This window comes from Epinephelus fuscoguttatus, linkage group LG8, assembly GCF_011397635.1.
Source record: "Epinephelus fuscoguttatus linkage group LG8, E.fuscoguttatus.final_Chr_v1".
Taxonomy (NCBI): Eukaryota; Metazoa; Chordata; class Actinopteri; order Perciformes; family Serranidae; genus Epinephelus; species Epinephelus fuscoguttatus.
This window is the reverse complement of record NC_064759.1, coordinates 25071988-25090879: the sequence shown is the minus strand read 5'-3', so window position 1 is coordinate 25090879 and position 18892 is coordinate 25071988. Positions and strand designations below refer to the sequence as shown.

Here is an 18892-nt window from a genome sequence, read left to right as displayed (position 1 = left end):
GGTGCTAAAAAAAAGTCAGTGGTGCTAGGTGAGCTTGCAGCAGATGCACACTTCCTCCTGCATGGTGATGCATTTGGCAGGTGTAGTTTGATAGAAAGAAAGCAGTTCCTACATGAAACTGCTCACAACAAGGTCTGTGGATTATCTGAGTAAGTGAGTCATGATTTCTGGAAAAAAGACATCGCTTTTGAGTTTTTCAAATGTATTTTTTGGCGCTTCGAGTACCACAAGCTGAGTGCCATCTAGTGGGAGAGGGTGCAGACATCTCTACCCATGATCTCCAACACTCTGCAACTCACACCAAAATAATCTAGACTGAGAAATAGTGCTGCAAGTAATAGGAAAATGGCACTGCAGTTACTACTGGCACTGTAAGCCTTTTTGGTTAAATTACATAACATCCTTACTCAAAAATTCTAGGGGGGGGAATTGTCCCTGAGACACAGCAAAGTAAGACTGAATAAACAGCAAAGCAGCATGTGATGTCGGATCGTCACAGGGATGCACCCACTGTGAAACCCAATTATTACAGTCCCTGAAAACCTCATATACTAATAAACAAGTCTATCAGTGCACTATGCTGCATCATTAATGCTATGACTGCTCATATCTCAATATTTTTAACATTTACATATTTAATGAAATACTTTATAGCTAAAATATGATTTGTAGCCTTCTCTGTTATGTCCTCTAGTTGTTAATGATGTATTTTAAAACTCTGTAGCTACAGCCATAATGCATATTATTCATACCCCATACATTGCACAGCACTGTAGAAACCGCATTAGAATTAGAAAGTGCTCAGTATGGCAAGCTGATCAACCATGCATAAACTCATAATGACAGGATTTATAATTAATGAGATTATGTCGAAGTCTCTTGAGCTCCATTAGCTCTCACTGTATTAATAACTCAGCCATTACTTACGGTGCAAACCATTAAAACTTCAAACTGCTGATTGTGGCAGACTGATGATCAATCGACCATATATAATCTCGTAGTAATGGTTTTTATGAGCGATCAAATACACGGATGCCCCGCACCGTTGGTTCTGCTCAAATATCTCAGCCCTTGCTATTTTTAAATACACTGCTTCAGCTCCTAACAACACTGCACCTTCTATAACACGCAAGATTTTGCCTTTGTTTCAATTTAGTTTTGACACTTTTGGAAAAGGTTATATTATAGGTGTAACATCCATAAAAAATGTGTTGCTGTGGCATAACTATAAAGCCATAAATTACTTTAAAAAAAACAAAAACAAAAACAAAAAAAAAAAACAGTACTATATACAAAAACCCCACAGTACACATAACATATTTTAAAACGCCCCCTGGCATAAGTAATGTTGGTAAAACATACTGGGAAAAATAGTGCCTGGGGGCTTCTAAATTCAGACTGTTTACTCAAAATTATTCCAAATCTTTCAGTTGTTTAAACCAGCGGTTCCCAACCTTTTCCCTTAGGGTGTCCTTTTTCTATTACTGAGTAAACTGACAATCCTTGAGTGAGTGATATGAATAGTTGATATTATATTAAATGCATAATAATAACATACAGGACAACTGATGAATTGTACAATTAACCCAAATGGTGAACAAAATAACTGCAGGAAGTTTATGTAAAATGAGGAATTTTAAGCAGATTATTTCCTGTGAATATCACCTCAGAGATTATTTTCCTTTAATTTTATTAATTTTTATACAACTCAACAAATCTGTATTGTTTTTCTTTTCTTTTTTAAACATACATACAAGGCTTCTTTTTTGATGAATTCTGTTTTCTCCTACATGGCACTTGGTCTGTTAGCTCTTTGGTTGTTGGTTAGCTGCGCGCTACTCTCATGCAGAACAAGGCTGTTCATAAAGGCTCTGTGAATATTGTGTTCAGGTCTTCATAGTGCGTTATCTTGAGGGATTTTTAAAGTCGTCGTCGTCGTCGTCGTCGTCCTCCGCTTATCCGGGTCCGGGTCGCGGGGGCAGCAGCCTCAGCAAGGAAGCCCAGACAGTCCTCTCCCCAGCCACTTCCATCAGCTCTTCCCAGGCCAGCCGGGTGATGTAGTCTGTCCAGCGTGTCCTGGGGCGGCCCCGAGGTCTCCTCCCGGTTGGACATGCCCGAAACACCTCCCAAGGGAGGCGTCCAGAAGGCATCCTTACCAGATGCCCGAACCACCTCAACTGGCTCCTCTCGATGTGGAGGAGCAGCGGCTCTACTCCGAGTCCCTCCCGAATGTCTGAGCTCCTCACCCTATCCCTAAGGCTGAGCCCAGCCACCCTGCGGAGGAAACTCATTTCGGCCGCTTGTATTCGCGATCTCATTCTTTCGGTCACTACCCAGAGCTCGTGACCATAGGTGAGGGTTGGAACGAAGATCGACCGGTAAATCGAGAGCTTCGCTTTCTGGCCAAGCTCCCTTTTCACCACAACGGACCAGTTAAGCGCCCGCATCACTGCTGACGCTGCCCCAATCCGCCTGTCAATCTCCCGCTCCATCCTACCCTCACTCGTGAACAAGATCCCGAGATACTTAAACTCCTCCACCTGAGGAAGGACCTCCCCCCCTGACCTGGAGTGGGCAATCCACCCTTTTCCGGCTGAGGACCATGGCCTCGGACTTGGAGGTGCTGATTCTCATCCCAGCCGCTTCACACTCGGCTGTGAACCGCCCCAGTGAGAGCTGGAGGTCACTGTTCGATGGAGCTAGGAGGACCACGTCATCCGCAAAAAGCAGGGACGAGATTCTCCCATCACCGAACCTGACACCCTCCACCACTCGGCTGCGCCTAGAAATTCTGTCCATAAAAGTTATGAACAGAACCGGTGACAAAGGGCAGCCCTGGCAGAGTCCAACCTCACCGGGAACAGGTCCGACTTACTGCCAGCCACGCGAACCAGACTCATGCTCCTTCGGTACAGGGACTGGATGGCCCTTAGCAAGGGGCCACCCACCCCATACTCCGGAGCACCCCCCACAGGATGCCCCTGGGGACACGGTCGTAAGCCTTCTCCAAATCCACAAAACACATGTGGACTGGTTGGGCGAACTCCCATGCCCCCTCCAGCACCCTGGCGAGGGTAAAGAGCTGGTCCACGGTTCCGCGTCCGGGACGAAAACCACATTGCTCCTCCTCGATCCGAGGTTCAACTATCGACCGGACCCTCTTCTCCAGCACCCTGGAGTAGACCTTACCGGGTAGGCTGAGGAGTGTGATCCCCCTGTAGTTGGAACACACCCTCTGGTCCCCTTTCTTGAAAATGGGGACCACCACCCCGGTCTGCCACTCCAGAGGCACTGCCCCCGATGTCCACGCAATGTTGCAAAGGCGTGTCAGCCAAGACAGCCCTACAACATCCAGAGCCTTGAGATATCCGGGACGAATCTCATCCACCCCCGGGGCTCCGCCGCCTCGGAGTTGTTTCACCACCTCGGCGACTTCTGCCCCAGAAATTGGACGACCCGCCCCTGAGACCCCCGTCTCTGTTTCCTCACTGGAATACGTGTTGGTGGGATTGAGCAGCTCCTCAAAGTATTCCTTCCACCGCCCGACAATGTCCCCAGTTGACGTCAGCAGCTCCCCGCCTCCACTGTAAACAGTGTGAGCAAGTTGCCGCCTTCCCCCCCTGAGGCGCCGGACGGTTTGCCAGAACCTCTTTGGAGCCGATCGATAGTCTTCCTCCATGGCCTCACCGAACTCCTCCCACGCCCGAGTTTTTGCCTCCACGACTGCCGCCGCCGCGCTCCGCTTGGCCCGCTGGTACCCTTCAGCTGCTTCCGGAGACCCACAGACCAACCATGCCCTGTAGGCCTCCTTCTTCAGCCTGATTACCGCCACGACTGGCACCAGCAGCCTTGCGGCCACAGCTCGCAACCGCCGCCTCAACAATGGCAGAGCGGAACAAGGCCCATTCGGACTCAATGTCCCCCTCCGCCCTCGGGACGCGGTTGAAGCTCTCCCGGAGGTGGGAGTTGAAGATCATCTGGACAGGTTCTTCCGCCAGGCGTTCCCAGCAGACCCTCACTGTTCGTTTGGGCCTGCCAGGTCTGCGCGGCGTCTTCTCCCACCATCTGATCCAACTCACCACCAGGTGGTGATCAGTTGACAGCTCTGCTCCTCTCTTCACCCGAGTGTCCAGAACATATGGCCGCAGGTCAAATGATACGACTACAAAGTCGATCATTGACCTGCGACCTAGGCTGTCCTGGTGCCACGTGCACCGATGGACATCCTTATGTTTGAACATGGTGTTAGTTATGGCCAAACTGCGACCCGCACAGAAGTCCAATAACTGAACACCTCTCCAGTTCAGATCGGGCAGGCCGTTCCTCCCAATCACGCCCCTCCAGGTCCCGCTGTCATTGCCCACATGAGCGTTGAAGTCCCCCAGCAGAACAATGGAGTCCCCGGTTGGGGCACTGTCCAGCACCCGTCCCAGGGACTCCAAAAAGGGTGGGTACTCTGAACTGTTGTTCGGTGCATAAGCACAGACAACAGTCAGGACCCGTTCCCCAACCCAAAGGCGCAGGGAAGCAACCCTTTCGTCTACTGGGGTAAACCCCAACGTACAGGCAGAGAGTCTGGGGGCTATCAGAAGCCCTCCGCCTCTCACCTGGAGCAACTCCAGCGAAGGAGAGAGTCCAACCCCTCTCAAGGACTAGGGTTCCAGAGCCGGAACTATGTGTCGAGGTGAGGCCGACTATATCTAGCCGGTAACGCTCAGCCTCTTCCACAAGCTCCGGCTCCTTCCCCGCCAGAGAGGTGACATTCCATGTCCCAAGAGCCAACTTCTGTAACCGAGGATCGGACCGCCAAGGCCCCCGCCTTGGTCTGCTGCCCAATCCACATTGCACCGAACCCTTCTGGATCCCTCTACGGGTGGTGGGCCTGCAGGGGGACGAACCCATGTAGCCGGTTCGGGCTGGGCCCGGCCGGACCCCATGGGCGAAGGCCCGACCACCAGGCGCTCGCCCACGGACCCCAACCCCAGGCCTGGCTCCAGGGCGGGGCCCCGGTAACCCTCCGGGCCGGGTACACTTGTCCTTGATCATAACCATCATGAAGGGTCTTTTGAACCGTTCTTCGTCTGACCCTTCGCCCAGAACCAATCTGCCATGGGAAACCCTACCAGGGGCAAAATGCCCCCGACAGCATAGCTCCTAGGGTCATTAGGGCACTCAAACTCTTCCACCACGATAAGGTGACGGTTCTCGGAGGAGGGATTTTTAAAGTACATATCTTAAATAATATTCCAAACTTTAGTTTTCCTAACAGAAATGAATGAAATGCTGAGATAAAGGCACTAAATATCCTCTTTTTTTAAATGTTGTCTTACACCTGGTGCTCAACCCAACACCAAGGAAGCTCATTTAGATATGTTTCGGTATTGCAGGACTGGTGCCAGGCCAGTTATTTGGAAATGAATGTGGCCAAAACAAAAGAACTTGAAGTACATACTAAGGGAGTTACTAATGTTACCCCTGTCGTGCTTAACAACCAGCCTGTGGAGGTTGTGGATCATTTTACGTATTTGGGTGCAATCATTGATCCCACCTTGAGTTTTAATGAGCACTCAGATAGCATTTTTAAGAGAACAAATCAGCGACTGTTTTTAATTAGGAAATTGGAGAGCTTTGGTGTAAGCAGTCACATATTGGAAATGGCATACAGAGGTCTTGTGGAAAGCATCTTGCAGTTTAATATAGCTGCTTGGTATGGGAATCTGAATGTGAGGCAGAAAAACAAGCTTTCCTCAATTGTGAAAATTGCAGGGAAGGTGGTTGGTAAGCCACACTTCCGACTTGGTGAGCTGTTCAATGGGGCAGTTGTCAGGAAGGCCAGACAGATATCTGGGAATACTTCACACCCCTTATTTTGAACTGCTTCCATCCAGCTGCAAATTCAGAGTCCTGAGGGCGAACTGGAACATATATAAGAAATCTTTCATTCTATATGCCATACATACTCTGAAAATCACATGATTGTACCTGCTGTTGCTGTTTTTTGCCTATTTGCACAACTTTACTTTTCTTTTCCTTTCTGTTGTGTGTCTGGAGAGGCCGAAGACAAATTCCCACTACGGTGGATAATAAAGTTTTATCTTAACTTATCTTATCTCTCTCCCGTGCCTCAGAAGGAAGATAGAGCGGGTCGTCCACTAATCAGAAGATCAGCGTTTCGATCCCTGGCTCCTCCAGTCTGCATGTCGAAGCGATCTTGAGCAATATACTGAACCCCAACTTGCCCCTGGTGGCTGTAGCAGGCGGCACCTTGTATGGTAGCCTCGGCCACCGGTGTGTGACTGTGTGTGTGAATGTGACTTGTAGTGTAAAAAGTGCTTTGAGTGGTCAGAGGATGAGAAAGGTGCTATACAAGTGCAGGTCCATTTACACCCCTTACAATCAAGAAGGCCTTGTGAAGCTTTGGCAATCCATTATGGGCAGTGTTGTTAAGAGGGTCATCTCTGTGCATGCACTGCATTTTGCAGAGTTTTCCACTGCACATAAAGACAAACACTAAAAACATTTTGAATGCATTTTATTTCATTTCATTTTACAAGTAGAGAGAGGTAGCTTTACTCACATTTTCTGAGTTTATTTTTCCCTTTGGTTCATGACAGTGCTTTGCAACACCTAACATTCACCTCAGTTTATAACATACATTGAAAACCTGCAGTATAATTTCAAAGCATCAGGCATGGACGGTTGAGGTTTACTATGTTGTACATATTATCATTCATTCCAAGGTTATTATGCTTTCCGTAGCGTGACAGTGGTGGACTAGCTATAAGGAACTGTTTTAGCAAAGTCGTCGACAATAACTGTCAATCCTTAACCCTTAATCGTTAGCCCCTTTGTTTCTTAATCCTAACTATGCATCTCTACAGTAAGAAAAGTTTAAAAAAAAAAGGCAAAGGTAAAGAAAGACACAAGTATGAGGAAATTATTGCATCTGTGTGTTTCAACCCTACATATCATCCTGTGGTATCGGCAGCTCTCCAGTAGCATGTTGTATGTAGTGCAAATGCAGCTCCTCCACTTTATCAAAGCCCATATCACAGTCAATACACTCCCATTCCCAATACTTATGCTCCGTGTACGTGTCTGTTTCCTGGGACTCACTCTCGTCCACCTCCTGTCCTGTTTGGGGCTGCACAGTTTCTGATTGCAGCTCATCAGGTGCATCAGATCCAGCCGAGCGGGGTGGTTTTGAAAGCCTGTAGTGATGCGCAGGATCTCCACAATCTGAGTCCTCAGAATCTGAGTCCTCAGAATCTGAGTCCTCAGAGTCTGCATCCTCAAACAGCTTTCCAAATTCTTCTCTCATGCGTTCTTTATTTCCTGGCAGCCTTTCCATGTTTGCATACATCTCTGGCACCTCTCTGACAGTAGCTAGCATAAGTCTCTGTTTTTTAATCGCTTGCTTCTTTGCAATAATCGCAGAATTCTTGATCCCCAGAGGGATCCCGCTGGACGCAACATGAGCTCTAAGATGCTTTCTTCTGTGAAAAATTAGTTTTCCAGGACTGATGAAGCTTTTGCCACAGATTTTGCACAAGTAAGGTTTTGCCCTAGTGTGGGATCTGTAGTGGTTCCTGAGCTGTATGGGCAAGTTGAAGCTCTTGCTGCAAATATCGCACTTGTGTTCCTTCAGACTGTGAAACCACAGGTGTTCATCTAGTGATGCCTCGTCATTAAAGCCTTTGGCACAACTTAAACACCAAAATGGTCTCTGTTTGTGGAGATCGACGTGAGCCATCCATGCCTTTAGAGAGCTGAAGTCTTTGTTACACTGATCACATCTGGGAGGCTTTGAGTTAAACGACCTGTGAACTCTCAGGTGACCAAGCAGCCGCGCTCGCCTGATAAAGGACATCCCGCAGTCTGGACACTGATAATCACGTAGATTCTGGACACTCTGTGGGGGTTTTTTTGTGGGCTTTCCACACACCTTTTGGTGTTTTAAGTATGGAGACCAATATTTGTAAACCTTCCCACAGACCGAGCAGGTAAACTTGACAACTTGTGTCAAGTCTGAGGGTTGTGTTTGCGATGAACTGCTCATGTCACACCCATCTGCATCACCGCCCGTTTTTTCACCTTTGTTTTCGCCTGCTTTCCCAGAATCCAGTTCTGCTGCAGAATTCATGTTGACTCCCGTCTGGGCGTCCTCCTCCTCCTCCTCCTCTTCCAGGGCATGCTGGTGCAGGTGTGTCTTGAAGACGTCCCAGTGTGTAAACTCCAGTCCACAATCCTCACATGTAATGCTGCTCTGTTTGACTAGAAAAGAAGAAGAACCAATTTAGATATTTTATATGTACAAATAGTCATTTTACATACTTCAGTTGAACTTCAATTTATTATATAGTATATTAAATAAACCAATAGAGATCTTGTGATTTTATTAATAAACTAATTTTTCTGTGATGGCTCAGCTGAAATGTAGCCGCCTGCTAAAAAGCCTGCTCTCAATGGCAAAGCTTTTTAATTATAGCAGGTAAAACTTACAAGACTGAGTTGTGGCTCTTCTCTTCGTTCACAGATGAGGGGTGCAATTAAAAGTGTTGAGTCAGGTTTAACGCTTCATAAAATCATTAAAATCTCAGAGTTTGTGCATTAAAACAAAATATGCCTGTAAAGCAAGTAGATTATCTGTGACCTATCTACAGAACCTGCAATGTGCCACTCAAAGTCTTACAGTCTTACACCACAATTGCTCTGACTTATTTGTTAGTGGATAATTGCTTAAGTATCTTTATGAGAATATGTCTACCAATTAAAGCAATCATAAAATCGACATTTTAAATATTTAAGTAGGAAACAGATGTATGATGATTCAGGGTCAAAATATTAATTAGTAAGTCTTTTTAGAATTATTTTTTATATTCCATTTTAAATTTTAATTATTTATTGATAATTTCCAGACAGAAAAAAATGAACAAAATCATTACCTGGCAAATGCAATATTTTTTTCTTTTTTAAAACCTTTTTATAATGCCATTAGTAAACCAATGTTGTAGTACTTGAGATTGGTCGAGGACTCAGGATTTTATTACAGGACCGGTGAGGGCCACAACTGCAAGGATATCACTGAATTACCTGTGCATTGTGTGATGTATTTATTAGCATCATTACGGTATTTGGATGTAAAACTTCCTGTTTCATATGCAACCAATAACGAATCATTTCTGATTTTAAACCCTTGTTACTATTAAGGGCTGTCACCCCTCCCTTCTCCCTTTACTGGTACTGTCACGTGAGAGATACAAGAAGCAGCTGTCAGAAGTGCCTGTAGTTTGCATGTTCCACATTTTATTGTAAGTCCATCTTGCAGTGCGGGACATGCCTTGCCTTGGTCAAGAGTCTTGTGTCGGTCTTGTTACACTCATCTTGGTCATGACTTGATCTCAGCTGAGGTGCTCTTGACTACAATATTGCTGTTAACACTACAAAAGTCTAACTATTCAGATGGCACACTCCAGGCTCCGTATCCATAATGCGGTGTTTTTGAAATCATTACTTTTCCTTCTAACTTTGGTCTTCGCATGATTTTTAAAAAATGTTTCTGATAACAACCCAATACATGGCCAGTGCTAATTCATCACAAGATGAGTATCAATCACAAAAAAGAAATATAACAAACCAGACAGCTGATCCCACAAAAATGCATGACTTATCTAAGGCTGAATGAATCACACAACCCAGTAATTCACGCAAAAAAAAAAAATCTATTTATTTTTAACTTTTTAGAGCACTTTTTCTTCTTTGTTCAGAAACAGCAAGTTAAACAAGTAGTCAAAGGGTATGTTGGTCAAATAAGGAAAAGAAAGTCTTTAAATTAATATAACAAAGTAACATCTCTTATACAATACAAATACTTTTTTTCTCCACTACATAAGTGGTACAGTAAACTAACAACTATTCTACAAGAACATAATCGCATTTTAGTTTAAGTACTGAATAGTCTCTCCACAACATAGAAATATAACACTGAAAAGGAAAGAACATGGGAGCTTTCACATCGATTAATGCAAAACATGTTGTAGGTAACAAACAATTCTTTGACTGGTAAATTTGATTTATGGTAGTAAATGGCTGCAGTGTTCAACATCAGGACTTTTTTTAACCAATTCACACAATGTACATTGTTGAACTTCATTTAACTCTGCGTAACCTATTTAAAAGGACACAAGCAAAATTAGTATGTTAGCAGAAATATTTCAATGTTCTCATAGACTCGGAAAAAGGTAGTGTCTTAGCTCCACTTTTCAATTTTGAGATGATTTTAAAAGAATGAGGAAAAACATTTACATGCATAAATGTTTCTAATTCTTCTTCTTTTTTTTTTTTTTTTTTTTTTTAATATATCTAGTTATGAACTACCACACTCCAGCCAGTAATTGGCTCATGACGTTCAACTGATTACAGGTCTACTCAAAACAGGGGCAAATCAAATGGTGGCTCAAAACTACACATTTGAGACATTGCAACACAAGTTTATAAAAGGGGTTATTCCTAAACATTTGTACACATACTAATCCAGTGTAAAGGAAAGCCTGAGATTGGAAAAAAAACCCATAAGGAACTGCTTTTCAAAATATGAAGAATCTCTAAAAATACAGAAACAAATAGGGAAAGAATGTCTCTAATTAGCCTAAGCAAATTTATAGCTTAACATATTTAAGTAGTTTGGCAACCGCCAAAAGAAACAAAAATCCACAATCTACAGTGTCTTCACTTCAGTCCTTTTCAGGTTGTATAGTCTTAATACACTCTGCGGGCATGTTCAATGTAGTGCTGGTGCAAATCAGTTTCTTGACAAAAAGTAGTTCCACATTCGAGGCAAGTAAGGCCATTGGTATCTCCTGAGGAGACAGCAGCGGGGGCATCACTCTGCCTTTTGTAATCACCGATACATTCCTGATGATGATCGATAAGGTCCTGTATCTCACTGAAGGTCCTGGGGCAGATAGAGCAATGATATGAGTCGTTGTTACAGTGCTGAGTTTCGTGTTTTTGTAATGCAGTTGGTGAGAGAAAGGCTTTGCCACAATGCTGGCACTTATGGCTACTTTGTGACTTGCTGTCTGGGCATGGAAAGGACGTCCCTGTGGCGTCAGCAGAGGGGACGTTGGGTTTTAAAGGCTTTGAGGTCATAGCAGCGCTGAGCCTGTAGCGAACCTCGTTGGGGAGACGACAGCGGACTTCATCGTGCCAGGCGAGGTGTTGCTGCAGCTGGTTCTCAGTCCAAAAGCCGTGGCAGCACAGGGCGCAACAATAAGGTCGGCTTTTTGCCTTGGTTTTATGGCTTCCCAGTTGTTCCTCTGTTTGGAAAGCTTTCCCACACTTATCACACTTGAAGAGGCATTTGGCTGTATGCTCAGACAGGCGGCTCAGGGGTGGGGAAACCTCTGCCGTAGTTTCAGGAGTTTGGATCACCAGGCACTCCTTCTTATGGTCAAGGAGGGTGTTGGGAGAACTGCACTGCTTCCCACAGTCGAGGCATAGGACAGAGTTCACGTGTGGTGTGGGGTCTGATGGGATTTTCTTCTTTCCTCTGGCAACAGAGCTATTTTTCACCGCCACTGTACTGATGTCGTGCATCTGTTTGACTTCACTCTTTGGGGCAATGGGCACCGGTTTCATTCTCAAAATATCCGGCTTTTTACCTTTTGTCCTCTTTGAGTGGGCCTGCCATTTGTGGGCACGCAGACCCCTTGCTTTAGCAAAGACCAAAGAGCAGAAAGGACACTGGTGAGCTTTTGGCATCAGTGTTGATGACACGGGCTTACTCCCATTCAAGTTGACTTTAACGTGTTCGGGGACTTGTTCAACCACGCCGAGCCCGTCTCCTTGATGATCTCCAGCTGTCAAAGTGTTACTGTGTTCATTTTCATAGTGGGCAGCCAGAATTGAGCCTTGCTCAAATGTTTTGTGACATTCTGGACACGAAAACTCTGAATTTTCCAGTGTGCTGTTGCTCTCGACACTCTTGCCAGAACCAGGCTCAGGCTCAGTTTTGGTTTGACACTGAGGATTAAACGTCTGGTGGCGCTGGAGAACAAGATGGTTAAAAAACTGTTTGCCACATTTGTGGCACTGAAAAGGTCCGTCCTCTGTCTTGTGGCTAACGGATTTCAAATCATCATCTTTAAGCAAGGATCGTGAAAATTTCTTTTCTTTGTGCCATCTTTTGTGGGAGCCGAGGGCAGAGTTGGACATGAATCTCCTCCCACAGTCTGAACAGTGAAATAGTCCTTTACTCGGCTCTTCCTGCTTAGGTTTCTTAAGCATTATGGGCATGCCCAAGTTAGCTTTTTCTATAGATTTGTAACCTTCAGCATGAATTCTTTTATGAAAATTTAAAGCTCCGACTACTGAAAAGCTTCTGTCACACTTTTTGCATTTGTATTTCAAATTGGTTGTGCCTGGGTTTTCTAAGTTGCCTTCGTCTGTTTGAATTTCCATCTTTAGCTTCCCACTGTCTATTTCACTCTTTACTTCAGTATGTACTGTTATTTGCTCAGAGCTTTTCTGTCTGCTGACATCCACACTATCTTTGTGCCTTGTCAGGGAATCATTATTTTCTGAGGGTTCTCTTTTAATGCAAAGTTTCTGATGAGCCCTCAAAGAGGCCTTGTTGCTGAAATGTGCGAGGCACGTTGCGCACTGCAGATCCTCAAGCGTGACAGCAGATCTTGGCGATGATGGCGAGTGCCCAGTCTCGTACCCATGGCTTTTCATGTGAAACTGAAGTGCTTTTGCCCGTGAAAACAGCTTCCCACAGTCAGGACAGCTGTAGGTGTTCTTTTTCAGCTGCTCCACCTGATGCTGAAAAGACTTAATGGGTGGTGGGAGTAACTGGTCATTATGCACAACCTGGTGTCTGAGGAGGCTGGAGAAGAGACGGAATGATCTGTTGCAGAGTTCACACTTGTGATTCCCGTTTTCGTGTTTTCGCATGTGCAGTGCCATAATGCCTTTGTGACGAAACTTTCTACCACACACTGGACATGCAACCTTGAAGCGCGGGTGTCCATTAACAGAGTGCAAAGACTCTGTGACCCCTTTTCTTAGCCTCAAATCTACACACTGAGTCTGACTTTGCTTGTGGTGGGAGTAAGCTCCTAGAGACCAAAAACCTTTCCCGCACTGTTCGCAATGATAAATCTTTGGGCCTAGGAGGGTTTTCTTTGGATTGTATTCTTTCTTAGTGGCTGAAATATTCTCCTTTTTCTGTGTGGAGCAGTTTTTCATATGATTAAACAGGCTGGCTGCATACGAATAAGACATCATGCAATGTGGGCATTGAAACTGTTTTCTTTTGGGATGATGCAGCTGATGGGAGACTAAAGCAGATAAACGTGAGAAGCATTTACCACACTCATTACATGTCAAATTTTTCTTCTCCAGTCCCTCTGCCTCATCATCATCATTGCTAGTGTTTTGATTCTTGTGTTGTTGTATGTCACTGCAGTGTGCTGCATAGCTACTGGTTTCGTGTCCAGATGTGTCACATGTGTGAGCTGCCACTGACTGACCTTGAGTCTGCTGTTTCCTCTTACGAACGCCATGCCACATTCTGTGAACACGCAGTGATGAAGCACTAGAAAACCAACGGTAACACTCTGGACAATCAAATCTTTCTCCTGTTGTTTTACTCTCGGCTTCCCTCGCTACCAGCGCACACGGCTCGTCAGCTTCCCCAAAGTCAATTTGTACAATTTTCAAATCCAGCCCTGGTTTTGAAACAGGGATACCAGAGGAAACTCCAGCGCTGCCGTCATCTCTTACTTCCTGATCTGATTCACACAGCAGCTCGAGATCAGGATTGAGGTCTTGGACGGGCTCGTCCTCAGATTCACTCGCACTGATCACCTGTACATTAAAGTCCCCAGGTTCATAACTCTCCAACTCTTCATCAGTCTCATTTGCATGTGAGTCTTCTTCAGTTATACTGGTGGGAAGCACGTTCTCCGATTTCACTTCTTCCTGCTCAGTGTCTTTTGTTTCGCTTTCCAGAGTTTTCTGTTGAGGTAGCAGAGAGGTGCCCGTCTGAGCCTCCTTCTCCGTTTCTCTGAAAACATCCGTGTGATGAAGCTGATGGGAGTGAAGTGCTGAGGCCCTGGAAAACTTTAGCCCACAATCTTTACATTCAAATGCCTTCTTCTGCAGCTGACACACCTGATGAAGAAATGACTTTGCCGGGGTCTCTTCACTGTGTGCCATGCGCTGATGTCTGTAGTAGAACGTTAGAGTCATAAATACTTTCCCACATTCCTCACATGGGTATCTTTTCGCAGAATCATGTGAGTGATTCTCATGCCATCGCTGATGGTTAAAGAGGGCGATATGGCCGCTGAAAGCCTTCTTACACTCACTACAGTAAAACTCGTTGAGGCCTTTCTTTGGTTTTTCTTGCTTTTCCTCTGGAGAGCACTGGCTGTTGCGGCTAAATCTTTGATGTGTTTTAAGGCGCATCAGAGCAGTAAAAGCTTTCCCACATGAACACTTAAAAGTTTTTTCAGGAGTGTCATTCGCCTGGTTTTCAACAGGCTTGGCTTCAACTATTGACTCCTCAGTGGGACATGCATCTCCCGAACTCCTGTTTCGTGACTTTACTAACTTCTCCTCATGACAGCGACGGTGCGCATCCAGAGCTGAAGCGCGAGAATAATTCCGCCCACAAGACTCGCACTGAAACGACTTTTTTTTCAAATGTTCAAGGTCATGAAAAACAGATTTCGAGGCTTGTCTGTGTGACCGCTGATGGTTGAGAAAGTGTCCGATCACACCGTAACATTTCCCACAGTCTGGACATTCATAGGTGTGGTGCTTTGTTATCCCAGAATTTATTTGAATACCAGACTCCTTTTGAGAGGTTCGACCATGGCTCTTCTCCATATGCAAGTGGAATTCACTTGTTTCAACAAATGAGAGTGAACATAAAGTACAGAAATTAGCTGTTTCATTGTCCTTTTCTGCATCATGTAAATCATCCAACTGGTCGTCTAAATACACGTTTTCTTGAGAGTGCTGATGGCGATGCTCCAAGTAGGCTGCCTCCTCTCTGAAGGCTTCCCCGCAATCCCGACAGCAGAAAACCCCTAGAAATAGAAAGGGGAAAATAGGAGGTCAAAGCCACTCCTGTTTCCAGAGAAAGAAAGAAAGATGAAAAAAAAAAAAGAAAAAAAAAGGACACAAATCACAAAAACACAGGTGCAAACATATCTTTATTTTAAAGCGGATTGGAATTTACAGTATAATCACAAAGACAAGGCTTTCCAAGTTAGATTATCAAAATTTGGTTCTGGAAATGTAACATTACCCATAAAAATAATTTTTATTACAGAGGGGTTAAAACATACAGTGCTTTCACCAAATGACCTTTGTGACGTTAAATCACGGAGTTATTTGATATGACTGCTGCAGAACGTGTTGCATTTTTAAACAGGCAAACGTTACCACATTGCAATAGACTGTGGTGCTGCAACAGAGGGTTGTGAAAGGAAAACACTGATTTTCTTCATGGCAAGCCTGATGCTACTTTCACAATCAAATCTAACAGCAAACACTGGCCCTATTAATAACACGACAGAATATCTTGAATAAATGAATGGTTATATCTGAACTGACTCCTGACAACTGAATCAGAGATCAGAGAATTAAAAGCACCTCTGTTGATCAAAGCTGGAGTTGCACTGAACTGTAAAGTCTGATAGGTGAAACATCTGGCTTAAAATACCAGATTTATTCTCAGTGGAGCTGTTTTTATTGGCAGAAGTACCTAGTGATGAACTGCACATCTGAAAAGCTAAAATCTAGCCTGAGATGACAGGAGCAAGCGCCTTTAACTGGCACTTGACAGTCATGTTTTTGGCACATAAAGTTAGAGGGTAAGTTTAGTAATTACACCCTATTTCCGCATGTTTTTGTGTCTTCATGACTAATGGGAACAATAATTTTTGATACTGGTCCAGTATTAAGCCAGACCGCTGCAGCCAGCAGCAAAGCAGGGTAACCATTCAGTTACATCAGTATACATCCACTAAAGTGCTGTTTTGTTTTTTTTGCCCCAGGCATGCTCAGATTATTTTTTAAGTGTCTGACAATTTATAGAAAGCAACCCTTCAGAGACAGACCTTTTTGTTAAATAGTAAAATCATGTTTGCATAACCAGGAACAGCCCCAAAACCCCTATCACCAAACCAACCAGTCTCAATTAAAAATTCAAGGTACAGCTTGTGCGTTTTTTCAAGATGGTTAACACTGATTAAACATATACCACAGAAAAGCATAAGATATGTAAATCAAAAGTGGAAATGCCTTAGATCGAACTCACAGCCACATACAAACCATGCCCTCTACCACTGAACTACATCCTGTACAAATATTATTAATTGTATGTAAATGTATAGTAAAGCCCAACAATGCAGTGCTTCTGTACGTGCATTAATTTTAGCTCTGTAATTGAAAACAACACTGTGCTTGAACGAATCACATCACAAATTGAATTTGCTCAATGTTTTATGGCTCGTAAAGTACCAATAACTGGGAGGTTAGTTTTTCATTTCTGTGGCCTGGCCACATGATAAATTTTGTTCAATAGTACTACAGTGACAACCTCCTAACCCTTTTTTACATCACTACATGAGATCAGATCAGCTGATCAAAACATTTTAGCTGTGTCACTGACTAGATTGAGAATCAAGGGTGACCAGGCGTTTTTTGTGACGGCCTCTCATCTCTCGAATAGCCTTCCCCTCAGTGTGAGATCAGCAGACTCCACTGCAGCTTTCAAGTGCCTTTAAAACTCAGTTATACAAGAAAACCCACGCTTAATAAAACAATTTTATAGGGTTTTATTTTTACTTTATTGTTGCTCCATTTTTATAGTGTGCTTGTTTCAATATCACCATGTCACTACTTTACATGCACCTCCATATTTTCTCCACTTTTGTTTGTTTGTTCTTTTATTGGCAATCTATCTGCTTTACATAAGATAATCTCTTATATTTGCATCTTATTTGTTGATATACATGGTTATTTCTTTTACTTAAATTGTACCTGCTTATGTGAGCTTATTTCTCTTTCATGTTTTACCTATTTATAAATGAAACTGGACTTTTATTTTGCACTTGCACCTCCATCTGTCCATGTATGGGCTCAGCACTGTTTGATATTTGTGTTCTGAGGTCTGGTTATCTGATTTTTATTATTATTCATATTCATATTATCATTACTACAGGTTACTGCTTGTTGTGCATGTCTTATATCATGCTTACACTAACACTTTACAATGCATTACCATACTGTGGTTGAGTAGCAGCTTGGTTTAGGACTCTTGTTGATCATCCAAATGAACATGAAATAGCAAAAAGACCAGGGGTGGATATAAAATAGTGAAAATTAATGCGCCTCCATGCTAATGTAGGCGTTCAGTGACAAGCCACAAAGCTGCAGTGTTATATTGTCATGTCTCTGCGGTGGTGAAGTTGGTGTAGGAGGTCACCACGCCTGAACACACTGATGGTGCACTGACAATGCTAACAACGTGAGCATTTAGCCAAGTGACCACTTCTGGATACTTACCATCAGCGGTGTCCTGGGCGGTGTCCTCAGCCGACGAACCGACGTTGTTTTCAGACACTGTGTCTCCATTGCGGGGGTTGTTAGCAGCTCCGTCCTCATTGATCGCAGCGGCAGCAGCAGCTTCGTCCATCTTGGCGTGTCTGTTTGCTAGCTTCCTCTAGCTAATGCTGGTTAGCTTTACAGCGCCACAGTTGTTTTTTAATTTGTTTTTTCTTATCAGCGGTCACTCAACAAAGAACCGAGGTGAGAAAGTAAAAAAAAGTGTATGCTAATCTAGTCTGTCACCACATTAAGAGGCTGCATCTTGTTATGTTTTTAGCAGGTGATGATACAGCCTATGGTGATGTGAACGTGATGAGCAGCACAGCTAGTTGTGTGTGGCTGTGGCGGTGCATCCTGAGGCGGAAGTGGATTCTTCTTCTTCTGTTTTGTTGTCTGTCAGCGACGGACCTCCAGTGAATCCATTGATTAAAGTCTTAATATATATATATATATATATATATATATATATATATATATATATATATATATATAATATTATATTATATTAAGACTTAATATTATTGTACTTAATAATTGTCAGTGGGGGTTTACTGTGAGGGAAAAAAACGACTGGAGTCTTCTTAGATTATTAGTCTTGTACACTGCACGTCATTATTATTACTTATTATTTCATACTCAGTGTTGAAAGTAACTTATTACATGTTATTAAATTACAAAAGAAACGCAATTCTTACTGACAAAAATACTTAATAAACTACATTTAATAATGAAAATGTTGGTGATTATATCCATATTCTTTCCTGTAAGATGCTTTAATATGCGACATTATATTACTTCAATTTGTATTATATTTTTTAAAAAATAAAATGATAGTTTTCTTGACTTGACAGGAATGCCTTCTTTTGACACAGCCTATTTCCAGCATTTTTTTCAGCTTTCTTGCCCAATTCAAAACATTTGTTAGAAAAGTAATCAAATGAAATTAGTTATATTACTTTAAATGAAGTTATTTAAATAGTTACAGCTACAAAACAGCTACATTTTTAACAGGGTAACTAGTAATCTATGACCTAGTACATTTCGAAAGTAACGTTTCCAACATTGATTACATTATACATATTTGTAATACTATTTTTTGTTTGCTTCTTTTTAATGTTTTTGTTGATTTTTATCAATTCTATATTTATGGTCTTGACTTCTGCAGTGCTTTGACTTTTTTTTCCCTCTCTTAATATGTTTCTTGTATGCACCAAACACCAAGGCAAATTCCTTTAAAGTGAAAACCTACTTGGCAATAAACATT

At 43.4% G+C, this 18892-nt stretch overlaps 1 protein-coding gene across 2 annotated transcripts; it reads right to left on the bottom strand.

Annotated features, from left to right (window-relative positions):
• Window positions 1-6562: 6562 nt before the first annotated feature.
• si:ch211-261d7.6 (zinc finger protein 420) lies at window positions 6563-17970 on the bottom strand. 2 transcript variants are annotated; one of them, XM_049584588.1, is made up of 3 exons: window positions 17587-17970; window positions 13536-15101; window positions 6563-8274 (listed from the first exon to the last, which is right to left on the bottom strand). In XM_049584588.1, exons 1-3 carry the CDS (start codon window positions 17714-17716, stop codon window positions 6962-6964), a joined length of 3009 nt encoding a protein of 1002 aa, XP_049440545.1. In that variant the 5' UTR covers window positions 17717-17970; the 3' UTR covers window positions 6563-6961. The 2 variants fall into 2 exon arrangements, with proteins under 2 accessions (XP_049440545.1, XP_049440543.1); XM_049584586.1 differs by lacking the exon at window positions 6563-8274 and having other exon boundaries at window positions 8324-15101.
• Between the last annotated feature and the right edge of the window lie 922 nt (window positions 17971-18892).

Excerpts from the sequence above, each read along its gene's own strand:
- si:ch211-261d7.6 (XM_049584586.1), bottom strand. The coding sequence starts at position 17,716 with ATGGACGAAGCTGCTGCTGCCGCTGCGATCAATGAGGACGGAGCTGCT. Across the intron at positions 15,102-17,586 it reads CGCCCAGGACACCGCTGATG|GGGTTTTCTGCTGTCGGGAT; the intron begins GTAAGTATCCAG and ends TTCTATTTCTAG.